This window comes from Elgaria multicarinata, chromosome 6 (genome assembly GCF_023053635.1).
Source record: "Elgaria multicarinata webbii isolate HBS135686 ecotype San Diego chromosome 6, rElgMul1.1.pri, whole genome shotgun sequence".
Taxonomy (NCBI): Eukaryota; Metazoa; Chordata; class Lepidosauria; order Squamata; family Anguidae; genus Elgaria; species Elgaria multicarinata.
The window spans coordinates 23,003,764-23,026,702 of NC_086176.1; the positions used below are offsets into that span (position 1 = coordinate 23,003,764).

At 46.0% G+C, this 22,939-nt stretch overlaps 1 protein-coding gene across 1 annotated transcript; it reads left to right on the forward strand.

The window, feature by feature from the left end:
• The first annotated feature begins 538 nt into the window (after positions 1-538).
• Positions 539-21,209, forward strand: FKTN (fukutin). The gene is made up of 10 exons (XM_063129148.1): positions 539-603; positions 1,923-2,127; positions 4,195-4,254; positions 5,828-6,031; positions 8,690-8,967; positions 9,407-9,539; positions 12,902-13,031; positions 15,777-15,910; positions 17,267-17,397; positions 19,821-21,209. Exons 2-10 carry the CDS (start codon positions 2,023-2,025, stop codon positions 20,032-20,034), a joined length of 1,389 nt encoding a protein of 462 aa, XP_062985218.1. The 5' UTR covers positions 539-603; positions 1,923-2,022; the 3' UTR covers positions 20,035-21,209.
• Positions 21,210-22,939: the final 1,730 nt, after the last annotated feature.

The window sequence follows — 22,939 nt, forward strand, 5'->3', positions numbered from 1 at the left end:
CAAGATGGAAGAATAATTTACACATTCTCTTCTGCTCAGTTTAGAAGATTAGTGTAGATTAAAACCTTCATTTTGCCCTTTTAAAAACCATCGCAGGGGAGGAAGCCAGTCCAGAGTTAGGCTAAAGCTAGAAACAGTAATCCCACCCCCTGCCCAGTTCCTATATTACAAACGTTAAAAAAAAACAAGTTAGATGGAGAGAGCGAAAGGAGGTCTGAGATTTTAATCCCCGGGGGCTGGTGTAGCTGTGTTTCTACACCAGTTCCTCTCCCAAGGGCTCGTAGACTCAAAGAGGCTGCAACACTTCCGGTTTCCAGTTGAACGCGCGGGTAGAGCCACAGCGAGAGGCGGCGGAGCCGCTCCCCTCTGCCCCGCATACAAAGGCATGGAAGCGGAAACCGGAAGTGAGGACAACACGGTGACCATAGACTTCTCATAGGGAAGCCGTTCTCCGCGTGTGTCGCTCTTCTCTTCTCGTACTACCCCAAAGCCATTCGCGCCGTAAAGAGTGGTTTGCTTTACGGTTCGTGGTGCTGCAAAACCTTTTCCCTGGGCTTTTTTTGGGGGGTGGGGTGGGGCAGTGCTTCTCTCCGCATCCAGCAGGTAACCGGCATCGGGAAGGGAGGTGCTAAACACGGTGCGGGGAGACGATGCGGCAGCGCTTCTTCCCTGGGCGGGCGGAGGCTGCCCCATGGAAATATGATACGTAGCATGCAAATCAGTAAAGTAATAAGGATGCAAAGAGGTCTCTGCCCCGATGATCTCACAATCTACCATTTGAGAGAGGGAAGGAAACGGGGTGTGAGCAAATGGCGTCAGGCCTTCTTTTCATAGGAAAGAAAGGGATTTGTGCAGGCAGCCTTCCCCAACTCGGCAACCAGCGGGTATTTCGGACTACTACTCCCATCATCCTTAGCCATCATTGGAACGATGGGAGTTGTAACCCAAGACATCTGCAGGGTGCCGGGTTGGAGAAAGCCAGTGGGAAGACCGGGGGTGGTGGAGGGGGTGGGTGGAATTTGACTGCAAGGGTTGCACAGGCGATGTCCCTGCTAGGTTTCGGGGAGGAGCATCTTTGGTTTAGGGTTGTTTTGTGCCCTTGTCAACATTCAAGTAGTATACCGTCCCTGTTGGGAATTTCTATGGATCACCTATAGAATCTCTCCTCGTTTCAAAAGCTCAGCATCTCTGGCAGGGAGTGTGTGAGAGAGGCTCAAACTCCCCGGCCCGCACCCTGAACGCTTCCAGACGAAGGGCACAATCCACCAGAAATCAAACATCTGTCAGCCCCTTCAACAAAGAGGTCTCACAATCTCTGTCAAATAGCAAGCACAACTCTGGTCCAGTTTGTTGGCTCTCAGCATTAGAAATGAATTTTAGTAATAAAATGGAGAATAATAAATTCCATTCAAATTCACTGGGTCCCCGGTCCCCGTCCCCCCGTTTGAACACTCTAACAAACATTATGCTGGTTGCTGTACTTTTCATGAACTTTGAAAAAAATAGCGCCCTTTGCCAAATGAAATGAGGTGGGTAACCTTTAAGGAGAGAACATGCCAGTTATAGGACAGCCATGCTAGAGAGGCGTCCCTGACTCCATCTTTATGGTTTTCTTGTAACTTGGCAGAAAAAAACCTTCCATTCACCTGGGTCTTTTAAATAACACGTCTTATTTATAGTCTGGGCCTCTTGGTTTAGAATACATGTTTTCTAGAATGCATCGGTTCTAGTTTGAATAGTTGTTAATGCTTCATGTTGTATTTTAATGTTGCATTTGTTTTGTGAACTGCCCCCAAAACGTGTGTTATGGGTCAGCTTTATGAATACAGTAATGAATGAATAAATAAATCATTCTAGTTCATAAAAGCATTGCAAGCATTTAAATGAATTCAATTTTTTAAAACAACAATATGTTTTTCCAGCTTTGTTTTCCACAGCAGAGAAGCATCATATGTCACCTGAAAAGATGAGAAGGACCAAACTCCAGCTTTCAAATGACAGTCAGGAAAGACTTGAAGACTAATGCAGAGAATTAACAAGAACGTGGTTTTGGGCCTTCTAACTTTAACCAGCTCAGTCTTTCTCCTCTTCCAGCTGTACTATTATAAGTATTATTTGTCTCCAAAGGTAAGAACTGTTGTAACTCACTACTTAAAAAACAAACCTAAGTTCAGCATAACTAGTGGTTTCCCAGAAAAAAATGAATTGGAATTTTTTAGTTTGCACTGGAAAATTTTCTATTGCCCTAGAGAGTGGTGCAATTTAGCATGTTTATTTTACTTGTATTTCATAAACGACAAAGTAAAATAAATAAAAGTACCCCGTGTAATAGTTTTTGTCCCAATACATGAAAGGTATTTGATCTGAAGTATTTGAGGGGGGGGGAAATTAAACCACATTTAGGGCGCAATCCTATGCATGTTTAGATGGAGAAAAGTCCTACAACTTCTAGCATGCCCCAGTCAGCTGGGAGATGTAGAATATATTTCTTTCTAAATAGGCAAAAGCATTGCGCCGTAATAAATTTTAGCAACCCAAAGAAATGTGCATATTAGGCTGACAACTACTCATCTCCAACTTTGATACCGCCAAGCTTGTCTAGTAATGTATTCGCAATTGCCATCTGTTCATTGTTACTAATAAAGAATCATAAGAATAATCAAGCCCTGGAAATTTTTCCACCTTGCATCATGGAGTACAGCTAATCTAAACCAAGTGTTTACGAGGATTTTAAATGGGTTAGCTAAAATACATGGTAAGATCAAGGCTTTGATACAAAGCATATTTGCTTGTTAGTAAATCCCATGAAAATCAGTAAGGCTTATTTCATTGCCAGGGAAACATGGTTAAGATCAGACTTCAAAGGTTTGAATTTACAGTCTAGCCACTGACTAGTCAAGGGAAGTGGGGCTTTTATGCAAATACCGACATACTTCTAGCTCGGTTTGTAGCTTTGTTGTTTGGAATCAATCTCGTGCAGCAGAAGTGTAGTACATTTTACAAGTGGACACACTGAGGTTGTGGAGGACTGTAGTTGGTTTTGGAACTAAGTTTGTAGGCCTGTGCAATCCCAGAAGTAACATAGTGGGGCTTACTTCTGAATAAATATTCACACAGTTACACAGTTACTTATGCTGTGAAGCCTCCTTGTATCTTCTATCAAATATTTTAAAAGATATTTTATTTACAACCATTTACTTTTATTAGGGCGACCATATGAAAAGGAGGACAGGGCTCCTGTATCTTTAACAGTTGCATAGAAAAGGGAATTTCAGCAGGTGTTATTTGTATATATGGAGAACCTGGTGAAATTTCCTATTCATCACAGAAGTTAAAGCTGCAGGAGCTATACTAGAGTGACCACATCTAAAAGAGGGCAGGGCACCTGCAGCTTTAACTGTTGTAATGAAGAGGGAATTTCACCCGGTGCTGCATGCATACAAATGACACCTGCTGAAATTCCCTCTTCATCACAACTGTTAAAGATACAGGAGCCCTGTCCTCCTTTTCATATGGTCACCCTACCTTCAGTGATGTATTTGTCTGAAAGGTGTCTGCCAACAAGACTCCTCAAAGCCGGTTCTTTCCCAGCATTTCCAGTCATGGTAGGGATGGAGTGTTATTTAGGATGACCACATGAAAAGGAGGACAGGGCTCCTGTATCTTTAACAGTTGTATTGAAAAGGAAATTTCAGCAGTTGTCATTTGTATATATGGGGAACCTGGTGAAATTTCCTCTTCAACACAACAGTTAAAGGTGCAGGTGCCCTGCCCTCTGTTAAATCTGGTCACTAGTATAGCTCCTGCAGCTTTAACTGTTGTGATGAAGAGGGAATTTCACAAGGTTCCCCATATATGCAAATTACACCTGCTGAAATTCCCTTTTCATTACAACTGTTAAAGGTACAGGAGCCCTGTCCTCCTTTCCATATAGTCACCCTACTTCTATTACATTTCTATCCTGCTTTTTTCCTTTTGCCAAGAGCCCAAGGTGGCTTACACGGTCCCCCTCCTTTCTGATTTTATCCTCACAACAACCTTGTGAGGTAGGTTAGGTTGAGAGTCAGTGACTGGCTCAAAGTCACCCAGTGAGCTTCATGGTTTATGTGAGTGGGAAATGTCACTGAAGCTTCACTCTTCATAACTGCACTTTGGCGGCCAAGTGAAGATTTCTCTCTTGTTTGGTTGTGTTAGAATGGAGCTGTTTTCCCGAAGATTAAAGGCAGCAAATTGGGACAAGACAGTAGCCGATGGGTAAGTGCTACAGCTCCGTTTTGGTTTTCATTTTCATTTTTACCGGTTGTGAAAACCTCCGCCAAAACTGCATTCAACGGGTTTCATTTATTTCAGCTAAGGGCATTGTAGCATTTCTGGAGGTCAGTGTGACGATCATTGCATTAAGCAAAAGAATCATTTCTTGCTCCATTTCCTAGTTAGATGTGCACACTTTAGCACAGGGGTGGTCTGGGGGCTATTTTTGACCCCCCCCCCCCATACTAGCTGCAGTCCATGGGGTGCCCCCCCCCAACAAACCAAAAGAAGTGCTGAAATTTGTGGGGGATCCAGGACAAATAAAAGGAAGCACGTCTTCACACAGCGTGTAGTTAAATTATGGAACTCACTACCACAAAATGTAGTGATGGCCACCAATTTGGATGGCTTTAAAAGGGGGTTGGATCAATTCCTGGAGGCAAAGGCTATCAGTGGCTACTACACCTGATGGCTGTGTGCTGTCTCCAGTATTCGAGGCAGTAAGCCTGTGTGCACCAGTTGCTGGGGAACATGGGTGGGAGGGTGCTGCTGCACCATGTCCTGCTTGTTCATCCCTGGCCGATGGCTGGTTGGCCACTGTGTGGGCAGAGTGCTGGACTAGATGGACCCTCGGTCTGATCCAGCATGGCACTCCTTATGTTCTTATGCCTGTTTGCTCCCAAAATCTGACAGCAAACCACTCTGTAGGGCTACAGAATACTACAGTGGTTACATTTAAAGTGTTTTCAAGGTAAATCTAACCCCTTTGGCGCTCCATAGTGGCTTCAGAGCACCAAAAGAACCCAACTGAGCTTGCAAGCAAGCTAAATTTGCCTGTTTTGGTGCACGGTAGCCACTATGGACGCCATATTTTTTAAAAAAATACATTATTTTATTTTGGGGGGTGGGTTGCTCAGCCCTGCTTTAGAAAATGAGATTCCACATTTGTGGGCGTTCCTTCTTCCACTATGACTCTTTTGTGAAGCACAATGCAAATAGAATCACATCTGCTCTTAGACTGTGTTGGACTCCAGTTTGGATCAACTGCCTGTTCAGAATTACAGATGTTTTTCAGCTGTTGCAGCCCAAGGATGCGGAAAGGTTGCCTGGAGCCCTTGTTTGCCTGACCTTTGCCCATTCTGGCTGGTCCTAGCTGGTAGAGTGGAGCTCCCTTCTGGGTTGAACGCCCTTCTTCCTAGAATCGTAGGCCTAGCACCTTCTTCTCTCTCCTTTAGGCACCAGGGAAAATCTACCTTGAGCCATTAATGGCTTTTTGCCGGTTGAGACCGCTCTTAACTTGGGGTAGTGGTAATAGGGTGTGTGTGTGCTGGTTTGAAATGTTAATTGGTTTTACCAGCATCAAAGATCTGCGTCCTACCGATTATGGTTAAGATAGCAACAGCTACTTTGGCTGCACCTTAGGTGCAGCCAAAGTAGCTGTTGCTATCTTAACCATAATCGGTAGGACGCAGATCTTTGATGCTAATTGACATCAGGTTTTCGTTCTCAGTATATAGCTTTTTTTCAAACGATTCACTCCTGATAGATTTCCCCCCTCTGTGTCTCTTTTAAACAGCATGTGGTTAGGAAATTCCTTAGTTTGGTGTCCAATCACAACATAGCTGTGCATCTGATTGATCCCTTGCTCCTGGGGCTGATTGACACAGACTTGGAGCAGCTCAGGACCTCTTCTGACGGCAGTCACTCAGAATGCAAGTACTTCTGTGCCCCACGGGACTATACCACATTTGCACTATTGGACAAAACCTGGAAACTCGAGGTAAGCTTGCCTACTTAACCATGATCAACTTTACAGCTTGATGAGAAGAAAGCAGCGTTTCCCCAACCTGGTGGCCTCCTGATTTTTTGGACTACAGAGTCCAGCATGCCTGACTGTTGACCATGCTGGCTGGTGCTCATGGGAGTTTCCCATACTCTCTAAACCCTGTCACAGATTTAAGCCTGAGCAGCTGTTCTCCACCATGTACCTGGGCTGGTTATGGTCGCAAGGCCTAGGGAGAAAGTAATTCTGCACTTATTATTATTATTATTATTATTATTATTATTATTATTATTATTATTTATATAGCACCATCAATGTACATGGTGCTGTACAGAGTAAAACAGTAAATAGCAAGACCCTGCCGCATAGGCTTACAATCTAATAAAATCATAGTAATGCAATAAGGTTGGCAAGAGAATGCAAACAGGCACTGGGTAGGGTAAACAGGCACAGGGTAGGGTAAAACTAACAGTATAGAGTCCAAACAACATCAAGTTTTAAAAGCTTTAGGAAAAAGAAAAGTTTTTAGCTGAGCTTTAAAAGCTGTGATTGAACTTGTGGATCTCAGATGTTCTGGAAGAGCGTTCCAGGCGTAAGGGGCAGCAGAAGAAAATGGACAAAGCCGAGCAAGGGAAGTAGAGACCCTTGGGCAGGTGACTGTTATTCCTTCACCTGTCCTTCTTAACAGCCTTCTCCAACCAGTTCCCTCCGGATGGGTTTGTTTGTTTGTTTATTTATTTATTTATTTATTTATTACATTTTTATACCGCCCAATAGCCGAAGCTCTCTGGGCGGTTCACAAAAATTAAAACCATAATAAAACAACCAACAGGTTAAAAGCACAAATACAAAATACAGTATAAAAAGCACAACCAGGATAAAACCACGCAGCAGAATTGATATAAGATTAAAATACAGAGTTAAAACAGTAAAATTTAAATTTAAGTTAAAATTAAATGTTAAAATACTGAGTAAATAAAAAGGTCTTCAGCTGGCGACGAAAGGAGTACAGTGTAGGCGTCAGGCGGACCTCTCTGGGGAGCTCATTCCACAACCGGGGTGCCACAGTGGAGAAAGCCCTCCTCCTAGTAGCCACCTGCCTCACTTCCTTTGGCAGGGGCTCATGGAGAAGGGCCCCTGTAGATGATCTTAAGGTCCGGGCAGGTACATATGGGAGGAGGCGTTCCTTCAAATAACCTGGCCCCAGACTGTTTAGGGCTTTAAATGTCAATACCAGCACTTTGAATCGGGCCCGGACCTGGACTGGCAGCCATTGAAGTTGTAAAAGGACTGTTGTAAAAGGGTTGAACTAGATGGTCTGATGTTTTGCAGATGGGAATGCCTGATCTATCTTGCAGTCAGAACATCGCAACTCCCCATCTGATGGAAGATGATGTCCAAAAGATTTGGAGGGCATCAGGTTGGAGAATGGATAAAACGTTGAGAAGTTCATAGTCTATAGTGCATTTCCCAGAAGGCTTTGAGAGAAGAGGAAGTTGCACAATGTTCTGACTGCAAGGTCAATGATGCTTAGAAGGTCCTTGAATCAGAGGCAGATGCCTTTGAATATGCCCCCGTAGTTTGCATTTGAAGATGGCACATCTTCGCTTCAGCCTTATCAATAGCATCATTACTCTGAAGGGAAGTTGGAGAGAGAGGTTATACAAAAAGAGAAGTAAAGAAAAACCATTTTTTCTGAGTATTGCGGTGTTGAGTTGGGTTCTGGTTCTGCCAGGCCCAGGAAAGCACCTCCTTCCAGCTAATCAAGCTTTCGTAGCTGGGTGACTATCGGGGCCCCCAAGTTGTCCCTTTGAGCCATAGTAGGTTCTCCAGGCCTTGCTTCAAGAAGAACCGCGGCCTGCCTGGAGGGGGGTGGCACAGTGCTGCAAACATGACCCGCTTTGGGCTGTCGCTCTGCCTGCCATCAGCTGCGGCCCCCAAATGACTTTTCCTGAGGGTCAACAGCCCTTCATAGGAAAAAGGTTTCCACTGGTGGAAATGATGCTGGTGAGGCCAAAGTGGGCCTGGCCCCTGTGTGAATTGCGCAGAGGACCCTAGGACATGTCCCAGAATCCTTTGCAATGAGCAGGGGTTCCTTAGCAGACAAGTCAATGTGCAAAGGGTTCCCTTGAGGGGTAAAGTTTTAAAGCCACAGGCTTGAAGCGTACAGCGTTGATGGACTAATGTCTGTGTGGTAATTTCTGCAAGACTTGGAGCATTCTTGGGTGGTTTATTTTAAGCCAGGAGTGGGCAACTTCGGGCAATCTGGGGTCACTCCTGCCGCCACATCACCTGCACTGCCAACACCCGCCCCCATGAATTGTTGCCTGAAAACAAAATAAATTTGGCAATTCAAAGTCTCTCTAGCAGTTTGTTGCTGAATTTTTGCAGCAAGCCATCAATATTTTTTTTGCCACTACATCACCACATTTCAGCACTGCAGGGGTGGCAGCAGGATGGTGGTGCCACCCTGGTTTAAGCCACAGGAGAAATTGGAAACAGAACCTTTGTGTTGCCATGAACAGCTCCGAGGGGAGTGGTGGAATTGCCGTAGGAGTCTTGCTTTCCCCACAACCTGCCCAGAGCAAGGGCTTCACGAACCAGAGCTGTGGTTTTACGAGCAGGGCTGGAGCTGACGCACGGCGTCCATTTTAGGTGGGCTTGTTTCGAGCCGCCGAGAGGGTGGGATTCCAGTGCCTGAAGATTCAAAGCAAAGACCCGCGCCTAGAAGGGATGGAGGACCTCTCTGGGACGGAGATTCCCCTGCACTACATCTTCAAGTTGGCCGCTCACGCCATCCATCTAGTGGTCTTCTACGAGAGGAGCGGCAACTACCTCTGGCACGGACCACTGAGGCTGAAACCACACGTGGACCGGAAGTTTGTGCCCTTCCGGAAGCTGCAGTTTGGCCACTACGCTGGAGCCTACGACAAGTAAGGAACGGCAGGATTTCTCAGGAGGTTGATGGCTTGAGTTTTTCTTGCGTGGCAAGTCCAAAAAGCTGCGTTTTGCACCAGTTCTTCCCCAGTCTGGATGTTTTGGACTACAATGCCCAGCATTCCCCAGCGAAACCTGCTGGCTGAGGAATGCTGGGAGTTGTAGTTATCACATCCAGAGGGCACCCGGTTTATTTATTTATTTATTGCATTTGTATACCACCCCATAGCCGAAGCTCTCTGGGCAATTCTGGAGTGTTTGGATGAAAGTGGACAGACGGCATTTGCTGTTTATGTCCTTGAGGGGACAGCAACGGAGTCGGTGCTTTTCTTCCCTTTTCCGTCACAGTCGTGATGCGAATTGGAGACTTGGTTGCTCCGATTTTGTTAGATTTTCTGGCCAAGATAACGTCACCCTTTTCCCCTTTCATAGCAGGCTAGAACTACAGAGTGTTTCCATGGATGGGATTACGGTCCAGATTCCAAAACAGCCATCCGAGTTCCTAGACGAAAAGTCGCAATCCAGGTTTATTGAATGTAGGTACAGAGAAGCCCGGTCTTTCTTCCAGGTTAGTGGTTGTCAAGTAGCGTTGCTTCCAAAATGTGGACTATTTGCAGCATTGGTTGGTTGGTTGGTTGGTTGGTTCTCTTTCTCCCTCCCTCTGCCCCGCCCCCCCGCAATCCATGTTAAAATGGCAGCACTTGTCAGAGTTAACAGAGGCCCCGTTCAGAAGACACCTTAAACCACAGCGTTAACCATGGTGGTTAAGCCAGAAAGCCAGGCTGTGTTCAGAAGATACCTTAAACCACAGCTTTAACCATGTTGACTAAGCAAAAAGCCTTGGTTTAAGGCATCTTCTGAACATGGCCCAGCTTTCTGGCTTAACCACTGTGGTTGAAGCCGTGGTTTAAGGTGTCTTCTGAAAGGGGCCAGAATTAACTACAGTGCGGAGGGGCCGTGGCTCAGAGTTAGAGCCCATGCTTTGCATGCAGAAGGTCCCAGGTTCAATCCCTGGTGTCTCCAGGTGGGGCTGGGAAAAAAACCCTCCTGCCCAAAGCTGTGGAGGGCTGCTGCCAGTTAGTGTCAGTAATACTGGGCTTAGATGGACCAAGGACCTAATTTGGTAGAAGGCAGCTTCCCACGTTCCTAACAGGCTGAAATGGGAGTATTTGAAGCGCTCCCAGACTGTAGAAGCAAACAAAAACACTTACTGCAGACTTGCGCAACCCATGACCCACCAAGCCAAGGGCAGCACATCCATCAGCGGGAGCTGGGTCTTGATAACTGTCTTTGTTGCCTGCCTCTAACTGCAAAAGAAGTATTTATTATATAAATAAATAACGTGTGTATTTATTAGTTCCATTTGTAATCCACCTTTTCCCTCCAAGGAGCCCAAGGCACCATACACGATCCTCCTCTTCTCTATTTTATCCTCACAACAACCCTGTGAGGTAGGTTAGGTTGGGAGTCAGCGACTGACCCAAAGTCACCCAGTGGGCTTCATGGCTGGGTGAGGACTTGAACCTGGGTCACCCAAGTCTCAGTCCAACACTGTAACCTTTACCCAGTGTTGTCAAGCCGATTGTGGGTTCCTTGGGACTTGGTGGATCATAATTTGTACAACCCTGGTTTAATGCATTCTGTCTGACTGATTTAGATTTGCTATATGGTTGCTACAGAGCTGAGCCATAGAGGGTCAAACTAGTTTCTGTCTCTTAAGTGGTTCTTATTGAAATATTTACCTGTTTGAATTTAGATCCTGCCAGCATTCAAATAGCTTGGGGTGTGAGGAACTATTCACTTAAATTTAAATATGTAGCCCATGATCCAGTGAAATACCTCAGGAATGCCCTCCTCCATTTCAAAAGTAGTTTACCTCAGAGCATAGGAGGCTGCAGTTCAGGAAACACAAGTCAAAAGCTCCCTTGGGTACATGGAAGTATCCTCAGGGTGCTTTGGATATTGGCTGTAGTCTTCCTTGAAATAATAATAGTGGAAATGGCTTCAGAGGTAATTAACCTGTTCCCCCTCCCAGCTGACTAGTAGCTTAACTTTACAGACTAAAAGCCAGCCACAACACAGTGATCCCTGCCTACTGTGATTGCGCATTAAGATTTGAGTTTTTGGCTTGAACACATGGTGGTGCCCAAGAATGAAAACACAGAGCATAACATTGAAGAATACGTTTGTGCAGGGAAGCCAGGAACGAGTGCTTTATTACCTTCTGAGCCATGGCTGGAAGGTGGAAAAGAACACCTGTATTGAAAAATGGTTCTTTCCATGGGCTTGACTATGTCTTGAAGTTTATGGAAGTTTGACATTTGGCTCTAAGGACCGGCAGTAAGGGGAATAAGCAGTTTATCAGTTGCGACCAGTACTGTACAGTATGTACAGTAAGTAACTACTTTTTGATGGGGGTTGGGACTAAAGATTATAGACTTGAGTTGTAACCTCACTTATTGATCTCTCTTTTGAGCAACGTTTGATACAGTGCAATATGTCGTTAGCAGCATTTAGTTTGCATAGGCTCTCAAAAGTGGACCGTGCTGCTTTTTAAAACAATGTTTTATAATAATAATAATAATAATAATAATAATAATAATAATAATATTTCTTACCCGCCTCTCTGTTTGGATCTAGGCGGGGAGCAACAAAAAGTATAAAATTCATAAAACTGAATTTAAAATGTAGTATACATTATTAAAACATTTTATTTTATTTTATTTATTTATTACATTTCTATACCGCCCAATAGCCGGAGCTCTCTGGGCGGTTCACAAAAATTAAAACCATTCAAAGTATAAAACAACACATCCTAAAATCTTGTTTTCTTCTTCTAATGCCATCTTTTGAACCCCGGGCTTGAATATCCATTTTTCAGACCCTGGTTCAGAGCAGTTTGCATTTGGGAGGGAGGGACAGGATGGAAAGACCCACTCAGGCAGTGCCACTTCTTGCTGCTGCCCCTGAAGCTTCAGGCCATGTCATGCTGTACCACATCCCAGGCTGCAGGGGGCGCACATGTGTTTATCAAGGGTAGCATCAGTGGGGTTTGAGCTGTGGTTGAGTGGAGGAGGAATTGATGGAGCAACGGACAGAATGCTGGACTAGCTGGACCCTTGGCCTGGTCCAGCATGGCTCTTCCTATGCCTTTATGGAGGAAGGCACCGTATGAACCCGTGGCCCAATTCCCTGTTTTTGTATGTTTTTTGTGATTTTAAATTTTTGTATATTGTTTTTAAGTGTTTTTATCCTTTGTAAACCACCCAGAGAGCCTCGGCTATGGGGTGGTATACAAATGTAAATAATAATAATAATAATAATAATAATAATAATAATAATAATAAGCCACTGTGCCCCACGTCTATAACATTAGACAAGGGAAGTTGAATCTCAGGCTTGCAGGCCAAATCCAGCCTGCCTGGTGGCTCCGCCCAGCCAGCCAGAGTTCCCCAGGTGGCCCCACCCCTTTCCCTGACGCCCAATGGCTTGGTGGTTTTCCAGCTTTTCCCCCTCCTAAAAAGATTGAAATACCTCTCTTAAGGCTTTGTTCATGGCAGCAAGCACTTGAGGCTACCGTACATGTGGTATTTTTGCCCCCACCCCTTTAGCCACTGGAATGTAACCGCCCCCTGCCCGAGAGCTTCTCTGTAATTGAATTTGGGCCCTCGGACTGAAAAGGATTCGGCACCCCTGCCTTGGGGAATCAGGAACAACATTTCCATAATAATTCTTTTCACAGGTCACTAAAATTCCTTCAGTAGGAAAAAGAATTTCAGCAAGTAAAGAAATGCTCAGTATAATCATGGAAAACCAAGAGGGGTGTTTTTTTGAGGGGGGGAGTGGGGGGAGTTGTATTTTAGAAACAGAAGAAGAGCTATTTACCGTGTTCGATGTCACTACACTTTCCTTTCCCCTCCTTTTCTCTAGCTGTACCCTGACGACGTGTCCCTCGATGCGGTGGAATTCAGGAAAAAAGCCAAGGCGCTGCTGCATGTTGCTGCTCTGACTTTAAACAGTTTAGGAGTGAGATTCTGGCTGAGCAGCGGGACTTGCCTGGGTAAGGAGCTTGCGGTCACATTTGAAACTTCCTCTTTGGCACCGCTGTGGATTGCCGAGATTGAAAACGGAATATCAAATGAGTAAGTGGCGTCTCAGCTGAGACATATGTGTGTGTAATAGGGCTGTACACAGCCCTCCCCCTCTGATTCACCTTAGAGGCCGATTAGGAACTTCCAAATTGGCCCCGAATCGACTCGGGGTGCCTCAAAACTGCCCCAGCCCACTTCAGATTCGGTTCCAAAGCAGGGACGGTTGTTGTGATTTCCCCGGGCGGTTTCTCATTGGACTGTTGCAGTTTCCCATAGTCTTTCCCTCCTGCTCACTCTCTGAACCTGGTGAGCTGCTGCCCCCGACCCGCGGGACTTACCTGAAGACTCTGCAGGGTTTACCTGAAGAGCTCCTCTGTCCTGCCATAGATCCACTGTTGGAGGCTGGGGGGCTTGCCGGCGCAAGCAGAGTCTTCAGGTAACTCCTGCGGGTGGGAAGGGGAGCAGCAGCTGGCCATTGGGCTGAATCAGCCACCATAGTTTACAGCGGTAGATATAATGGCAGGCCGTAGCAGCTCTCCTGGAAGACGTGAGCAAAGGCTTCAGGTATGTCCTGTAGGAGAGCAGGGGGCAGCAGCTGGCCATCAGGCAGAGTTGGCCTGAAGCAATTTGGCTGGTTTGGGCCGAGGCAGCCTGTGGCGTTACACCCCACAAGTCAATTCCAAATATATGTCTGCAGTTTGTAAGTCTGTGGTTTTTAGAATGCTGGCCTGAGTGGGTGGAATTAGAATGTCTTGGGAGGGGGAGGAGTGATATATAAGGGAATGGCTGAGGGGATTGTGGGAGACTTTTTAGGTACTCTGAGAGTCTGTAGTGCTCTCTGTATTTATGGTACTTAAGTTCTGGGAAATTTGAGAGTCAGTGTAGTGAGTGGTGTCTTTAGAGTGTGGTGTGCACGTAGTGGAAGTATATTAATCAATACTGATAATAAAGAAAGTTCAAGAGTGATTGTGTGAGAAAAAGGAAAGCGCGAATGTGAATGAGTGACCGGATTGTATGGAAGGTTTCAAAAAGGTTTTTAAATGTTGTTATTTGAAACAAAGCTTATGAACTTTTAAAAATAAATTTTGATTGTTTGTTTTAAAACTACCACAAAAATCCCACGTGTCTGTTTGGCGTTTATCATCTTAAGTTTACACATTTAGCACCCACTCTGACAATCATTCACCTAAGCAGATATAACTCACAGCGCATTATTATATATATTAAAATCCATTCTCCATTTTAAACCCCTTTCTCCACATAGTTTGGAGGAAGGTGGTTCTTATCCCTTGCCTCAGGCGTATCAAGTGGTGGTGCTTGGCTTGAGCAGGGAGTAGCCTCGGCCGGGTCTGGTGTTCAGAGCCTGTGTCGCCCCATAAGTAGTGGTGGCAGACGTGAGGTCTGGTGTGCAGAGCCTGTGTCGTGGCACAGCCCAATTCAGGGTTTGGGACTGAGGCGAAGCCCCCCGCCCCCCCCCCCCCGCCCCCCGTGTATAAGAAGTGCAAAATATATAAACACATTATTGCTGCATGCAAGGGAATCCGTGATAATGCAAGGGAGTGCCCACTAGGCTTTAATCCACGAGGCTGTATATTTGGGGCAAACAGGGCAGTGACCCCATGCCTGGCCCCCATCCACTTGTGGCAGAGAGCTCCTCCCACAAACAGGACCATTGGCTGCACTGTTTCCAAGTGCCACACGTGGCCTTCAGCCCTGTCCTCTGCCCCCACCCGCCTCAATGGGCACCAGCCACCACTGCCACGAAGCCAAGGGGTCTGTAGAGGTGTGTGTTCTCAAACCACAGCCTTCCGCCCCTCCTCCTGCCCCAATGTCTCCTGCAATGCTGAGCCTTGTGGAGCGGTGCGAGGAAGTCAGAAATGGCGTTCCCGGACTGGCAAGCAGTGTGGGAAAGAGCGAAACTTCGCATGCCGCCTCTGCCTGGATGGTGAGCAGCACGTGAAGGAGGCGCCCAAGTCAGCTGACAGCAGAAGTCAGCTGAGCCCCTTCTCTGCACAGAGAGGCAAAATGGTCCAGGGGAGGGGCTGCGTGGTGTGGCCCCGCCCCCTGACATCCTATGGCCCGCCTTATCGGACTAGCTTCCCCACCCCTGTCCAGAGGGCAAAGTTGCCTACAAAATGTTCTGATTATCCAAACGTTTGTGTCATGCAAAGGAGGTGAAGACTAGACATGTTTAATCAGAAACGGTTCTGTGTAGATCTTACCAAAAATGTGTTTGGCATGTGAAAAGTATCAATAATGTTTGTGTTAATAACAAAACGTCAAATAACTAAAAAAAGGACATTAGGACCTGCAGCTTTCAAATCACAGAAGCCGCCCCCTCCCTTTTTTTTTTTAAAGGAGGGGGAAATCAGCCTTGTGTTTAAGCATTTGCCTGGTAGTGCTAAGAAGCCAGGTAGGCAGCCAAAGGGCTGGAGGGACGGGGTGCTCCCACCCTCCCTCCACTGCACCCAGCCCCGAAATCCAGCGGTCTGCAAGAGGAGGGCTACCTCTTCCCCATGCCCGGCCTAGAGATGCAGCGGGGCTGCGTTTCCCTCTTCGGCCAGCACCCAGCTCCAGCTAGGAACAAACTTTGGAGGCTGGAATGTTTGTGGACTTACACTGACCGCACCAGCTTGGGAGTGGCCTGACCTTTACTTGAGGGCATTTGCCATACAGCTCACGGGTGTTTTTTGGTTTGCTTTTGTTCTTCCTAGGTTGGTACAGACAGTGCAATATTATTCCTTACAGCAAAGACGTGGACTTGGGGATTTTCATTCAAGATTATAAGCCGGATATTGTTCCAGCGTTTCAGAAGGCAGGACTGCCGCTAAAGCACAAGTTTGGCAAGGTTGGTAGAAGTTGCCCCTGCCTGCTCCCCTGCCCTCCTCCTCAAGTCTCCATTCGAGGGGTCTGCAATGGCAACGCAGTAACAGGTGTTTACAGGAAGGGTGCATTGTGCTCTAGGGCAGGGGTGGCCAGAAGGTAGAGGTTTCCAGATGTCCTGGGGCCAACTCCCAGAAGGCCCTGCCAGCATGGCACGTGATCAGGGACGCTGGGAGTTGAAATCCGAAACATCTGGAGATCTACTTGCTGCCACCCCTGCTCTAGGAGGACTGGTGTTTGATAGAGCAGGGGACGAGGACCAGGGAGGCCTGGCTTCAAGTCTCTTCTCAGCCCAGAAGCTTGAGCCAGTCACACTCTCTCCGCTGACCCGCCTTGCAGGGTTGTTGTGAGGATAAAATGGGTGGGAGGAGAGAACGATTTACACCTCAAGCTTCTTGGATGAAACACAGGATAAACATGTAGTAAATAGATCTGGCATGCCATTTATCAGGTGGACAGAGGTCTCAGCATGCCATTGCACGGCAGTATGACTGGGAGGCAGAAGCCTGTGCAGATAGGAACAGGTTTTCTTCTCTCAGTGGCTTGGTTTTCACTGGTTTTAACCCTTATCTCAGTGCCCCTTCTTTTCTCTTTCCGTTACAAAGGCCATATACTGTATGTTACATCAAATGATAAAAACATGTGCTTAAACTGGCCACTTTTATTTTGGAGGAAAAGCAGCTGGGGGGTTTCAGACAGGAATGTGCTCCTGATCTGGATTGGGACCAGTTTCCTGCCCAAACTCACCCACTTTCCCCTGACTGCTATTTACACACACAGAGACACACACACCAGTGTCGTTTACTGCAGTACCAGGGAAGGCAGCTACTTTCCAGAAGGAAACTGGGGAGCAAGGGCTTCATCCAGATGTATTTTATTTATTATTGCATTTATATCCTGCTTTTGTCCTCCAAGGAACCCAAGGCGGCATACATAATCCTCCTCCTCTCCATTTTATCCTCACAACAACAACCCTGTGAGGTGGGTTGGGCTGAGAGTCTGTGACTGGCCCAAAGTCACCCAGTGAGCTTCCATGACCGAGTGGGGACTAGAACCCAGATCTCCTGACTCCCAGTCCAGCACTTTAGCTGCTACACCACACTGGCTTGGATTGGGAGCACATTCCAGACTGGGAACCCTGCACTTTTATACTTCAAAATAAACTGCCCAGTTTTAAGCACGCTAACAAGAAAAAGTGTATAATGTAACGTGTCATTTGGAATCCGTGCAAAAGATGTGGAATCTGCCCCTCTTGCCCATTTACTATGCTTGACTTCGCATACTCAATCTTCTCACATGTGTCTTTTGGTCTGCCTTACAGATCGAAGACAGTTTGGAGCTTTCCTTCCAAGGAGAAGGGGATGACGTGAAACTTGACATTTTTTTCTTCTATGAAGAGGATGACCACATGTGGAACGGAGGAACTCAGGCCAAATCGGGCAAGAAATTCAAGTATGATTCAGACCTGGCATCTGGTGGTAGGGGAGGAGGACAAGTGTGACAAATTGCAACATGAGATACCCTTCCCAAAAAAGTGTAGCGCAGTTGTCTTCTGCAGTCAGTATAGTAGTAATACCCTGCAGGCAAAGCAACAGCATCTTCTCCAATTGACTTTCCAGCTCTGTTATTGGAGAACGCTGATGGGATTTCTAAGGATCTTTCTCAGGGGGTTCCTCAATGAGATGAATAGTAATGGTGGAAAAGCTTCTCTGAAAGAGAAGGCTCACCCTTACCCGCCTTCCTTTGCAATGTGTAGCTGCAGGAGATGATTGGATATTTTCTAGGCCATGGACACCATCCGAGTAGAGCAGCAGTGAGACCCAGCAACCCTGGCCAGTGCCCCACATGGCCCCTGTTTAGAAGACACCTTAAACCATGGCTTTAACCATGGTGGTTAAGCCACGCTGTGTTCAGAAGACACCTTAAACCATGGCTTTAACCATGGTGAATAAGGCTTTTTGCTTTATTCACCATGGTTAAAGCCGTGGTTTAAGGTGTCTTCTGAACACAGCCTGGCTTTCTGGCTTAGTCACTGTGGTTACCATCGTTTAAGGTGTCTTCTGAACGGGGCCAGTAACTGTGTGCTGTAGAATATTTCCCAGAATCCTCTGCAGTCTGCTAGGGTTCCATGCCAGATGCACACGTGCTCTTCAGCAGTAGAGTTGTGTGTGAGGGTTCCCTGAAAGCATGAAGTGTGAAACCCCTCTGCTCTTGTCTAAGGAACGTCCTGCCCGAAGGAACACAAAGGTTCTATTAGTCTTTATGGTTGCTGAAGCAACAGGAAAGGAGAGCAAAAGGGAAGGAAGTGCTTTAAAACTAGTGGCATATCTAGTACTGCTCAAAACAATTGCTGTTTCCCTCACCCAATTCAGGACAGACTCTTCTGCTACACCTGAGGGGAGTGGAGTAGCTTAGGGCACAGCACAGCTCTGTCCCTTCAGGGCCCCATACTATTTGCTGCTTCAGACATTGGACTCACTTTGCCTAAAGGTAGGGCCCGGCCCTAAATACCAGTTGTGTTCTTGGAAGACCTGCCATAGACTTGAAATCTAATCTGTTAAAACAGACGCTACATAGACTGAACACTAGTTAAATAGAAATTTCGAAGAGGTAGAAATGAGAATTAGCAGAGGGCTTCCCCCCAATGCTTGGTTCTTGCCTGAGCTTATTGGTTTTATCGTCTTTCAGCATCGTGATTTTTAATCCATAAAGCGCTTGTTACTCCTCGCTGTAGGAGTTTTATATTGTACTAGATGACTTATTTTCATCGAGGGGTGAAAAACTGAACACTCTTTTCTAGCAAGTTGTGTTAACGTCCTGCTGCTTCTGTGCGTTTGGGGATTTCTGTTGTTTTAGCTGTGAGTTATGTCAGGGAGACGTAGAGAAGGGAAATGTCTCTCTCTGATGCTGCAGAAACTTTGGAACAGGACTGACTCATTTATTTACCTTCTTCCAGGGAGCACAATGTAGTATACCTGAAGGTTAACCTACTTTATCTTCACAACAGCCCTGTGAGGTTAATGCAGTGTGTTGTTGATGGAGTTGTAGTCTCCCTCTAGACTAGATGCTGCTGATGGTGGTGGAAATCAGAGATCCAGTTTTGCCACAAGAGCCCAAGTGGCACAAAGCGCCCGTGCCATTTGGCCCCTTCTGGACAGACGGCGTGGCTGTGGTTATCACACATTTGATCACTTCCAGGTTAGACTATTGCCATGCCTTTTTACGTGGGTCTTCCTTCTGGAGATCTCTCGGAAGCAGCAGCAGCGGCAGCCAGTCCAAAATCCAGTCACCAGGGTGCTAACTGGGACTAGCCAAATGGGACGTATCTTGCCAGTCCTTGCAAAAGCACACTGGCGGCTGGTCCATTTCCCTGCTGCTGATCTTTTAACGTCTTGGGCGACTTTGCATCCCGGCATCGGAAGGACCCACCCTCTCCCACACAAACTTGCCTGACTATTAAGATCACTGGAGGCCCTTCTCAGGCCTCATCTCTGCATTGTACTCCATTTTGGGGGCATGTTGCTTGTTATTTGCCATGCCTCCCATGGCAGCCAGTTCATGGTGCTGCCCAGGACAGTTTCTCAAATTTCCAAATATGCCCATGGGCCCAAAAACATTGCCCTCCCCTGATGCAGAGCATGGAAAGTTGTTTAGTAGGTATAATTTATATCAGTTGCAGAAGCCAGTTCTGCATGCTGCCAAATTTTGGGCTATCTGGATATAGAAACTTTTCTTTTCTTAAGCAGAGGGTTCTTCTAGCACTCCCTGCATGCAAGGTCTCCACATTGCATTCTAAGACGAGACACCGCATCAGCATGATTGCTAAGCATCTTTACCTGCATCGTGCTGACCCTTCTGTCCTCCTTGCCATGCAGATACCTGTTTCCCAAATTCACACTGTGTTGGACGGAGTTTGTAGAACTCAAGGTACGTGTACCGTGTGACGCCCTCCGTTATATTGAAGCCAACTATGGTAAGGACTGGAAGATGCCGGTGAAGGTGTGGGACTGGAAAAACTCACCACCCAATGTCCAACCCAATGGGATCTGGCCAATCAGTGAATGGGAAGAAGTCATTCAACTCTACTGACCTGTCTGTAAGATGCTGGAATCTAGGATGTATATGCTGCCCTCTGAATTGTGGCTCACCGGAAATCATTATCAATTGTGGAATGTGTCGTCCATTTGGAGATGTTTGATCGTTTTCAGGGTCACCCAACTATTTTATTATTACAACACACAAGCAAGTTGGCATACAGCTTCAGCCACTTGTTTCTACAGCTGAGGATGGAAGGATTTAAAACGAACCCTCAAAACTGTTGAATAAACCAACTTGGATGCTATGGTCTAGAAAAGTGTTGGCCAAGAAATTTCAAAAGCTGAGAGATATTGCATACTTTTCTGTTGCATTTTTCCAGGGTTTTTTATGTAATGACTCTGGCCTCTTGGTAATTAATATCTGGCCAACCACAAAAGGCTCAGGTTGTTTGAACTCTTCAGATCACTGTCTGGAGTATAGAATAACTTGAGAATCTACTAATGGTATAGGATGTGGCCATCCTTGGTCTACTATATCATTTGTATGTTTCAATAATTAGAATGTAACTTGTTGTGATATGGGCCATTGCATTAACATTTATTTAAAACGTTTATTTGACACAGCTCTTATTATGAGCAGGTATTCAAGACATTTGAAACTGAACAAAACAGAGCAGGAGTTCCCATTAAGTGTTAGATGAAACAAAAACCTAAAACTGTGAAGGAGTACTCAATAGTATATATTATTTATGCTATTTATGGCAAAAAAAAGGTCTGTTTAAATTATGTGGAACTCTGTTATACAAAGCACAATAATGTAGCAGTTCTGTTTGTGGACAGAGAATGTGGATAGAATATTTTCCAACATATTAAAAAAATTCTCATGTTCAGGTAGAAGAAATGAATACAGGGAGAACTAATGCATGCCCCCTAGCTAAAACAGAGTATTTAAATGATCGTAAGGTATGGTCTAACTTATTGACAAAGTTGTTGATTTTTTTGTACCATGTATATTAGTGGCTCCAATCAAAAGAGTGGTTATGCGTAAGTCCCATTAAGAGCAATAGGACATTAATATCAACCGTTTATGGATCAGAATAAAATTTTAATGTACTTGTTATGCAGAGGTACGCTTTTAACTTTCAGTTCGAGATGCTACTCATAGCAAAATAATGAGAAGGTTTGAGGCTTTTGAAAAATGATAGCACATACTGAGTTTCTTTGTAATAAACAACTGAAAACAAAATTGGTGCATGTATTCAAAATATCAAAATGGTCAAGGTTTGTATATTTGATGAATATAACTAGTTAGGGCTAAATAACAAAGTCCTTTTTCTTAAGGTTAAGTCATCACTTATACCTCAAGGAGCCTAAAAAGAACTTGTTCTTTTTGGCTTGGGGAGGGGAGTACCAGGGCTGCTTGTTTGTTATTTGTGCACTGGCACTTAGGCTAAAAGTCAAATGATACAATTAAACGCTGAGAAAGGCAAATGCCACCTGTTGAGAAGTAATAGGGGAACAGGCTGCGGCTCAGGGCGTTTGTGGCAGAAGCGCAAGCAGACGCTTACAGCTAAAATCTTTCCAATTTGATGTTTGGGGAAAGCAAGGAGGCGGACGCTTCCCCGAAGCTGCTCAGCTACAGACTTCTCACCTTTTTCAAAGGCAGCATGGATGCAAGGTAGGTGATGGGACAGTGCAAGGGAGACAGGACAGGTAAGGCTGACAGGCGAGGCTCCACCGAAAGCATCATGAATCACTCCTCCAGGCCAGGCCATGTATTATGAAAGGATGTTTCAACAACTATGGTGGAACGAAGTCAGAAAAGTGACCCGAAGTGAGACAGTTAGAAACCACTGGATTGCAGTGCTTTCGACGGTGACACTGTCTTGGCTCTTGGGAATCCTTGACCGAGTGAACAAGGTTAACGCTAGAGAAAATGGCAACTGTAGAAGTACCCCAAATCCAGGTGGTTTGGCAGCTGAAATTTCTTCTGTTGCTCCAGACCTGCGTTTGGGGGAAACTGACAAAGGTAAGGGGATCTAAAGAAGGATCTTGCATAATTCTGAAGATGATGATTAATAGGGGTGTGCACGGACCCCCCGCTCCGCTTCACTTGCAGATCCGCCATTTTTCGGAGCGGGTCGCTCCGCCCCGCCCCCGCTCCGCCCACTTCCGCTCCGCTCCGCTCGGAGCTCCGGATCGGATCCGGAGCTCCGTTTTTGCCCCCCCATAGGCTTGCATTGAAAGCTAAAAAAGTAAACAACTTTTTTTCCGTTGAAGTTAGAAACCTCACGTTTGGCACCATGACACCTCATGGGCGTATACACACACACGCCAAGTTTCAAGGCAATCCCATCATCCCCTGATTTTTGGCGAATTTTTGAAAATCGGGCACCCCATTCACACCCCTTGGGATAGCTCCGTCAATTTGCATGTTACAAACCTCAAACTCGGCACCAGGGCAGCTTATCCATGTGTCCACATGCACGCCAAGTTGCAAGCAAATCCCATCATCCCCTGATTTTTGGCGCGGCTCTACCCTCTAACGCACCTCCCATAACCCTAATTCACACCCCTTTAGATAGCTCCGTCAATTTGCACGTTAGAAACCTCAAACTCAGCACCATGATAGCTTATCCACGTGTCCACATGCACGCCAAGTTTCAAGGCAATCCCATCATCCCCTGATTTTTGGGGAATTTATGAAAATCGGGCACCCCATTCACACCCCTTGGGATAGCTCCGTCAATTTGCATGTTAGAAACCTCAAACTCGGCACCAGGAGAGCTTATCCATGTGTCCACATGCACGCCAAGTTGCAAGCAAATCCCATCATCCCCTGATTTTTGGCATGGCTTAACTCACCCCAAATTGTCCCATTCTACAACTACGTCAATTTGCACGTTAGAAACCTCAAACTCAGCACCATGATAGCTTATCCACGTGTCCACATGCAC

Bases quoted from the DNA above. Each gene is read 5' to 3' on its own strand.
- FKTN (XM_063129148.1), top strand. From the start codon at position 2,023: ATGCAGAGAATTAACAAGAACGTGGTTTTGGGCCTTCTAACTTTAACC. The intron at 13,032-15,776 runs GTAAGGAGCTTG...TGTTCTTCCTAG, and splicing joins GAGCAGCGGGACTTGCCTGG to GTTGGTACAGACAGTGCAAT. The intron at 17,398-19,820 runs GTATGATTCAGA...CTTGCCATGCAG, and splicing joins AAATCGGGCAAGAAATTCAA to ATACCTGTTTCCCAAATTCA.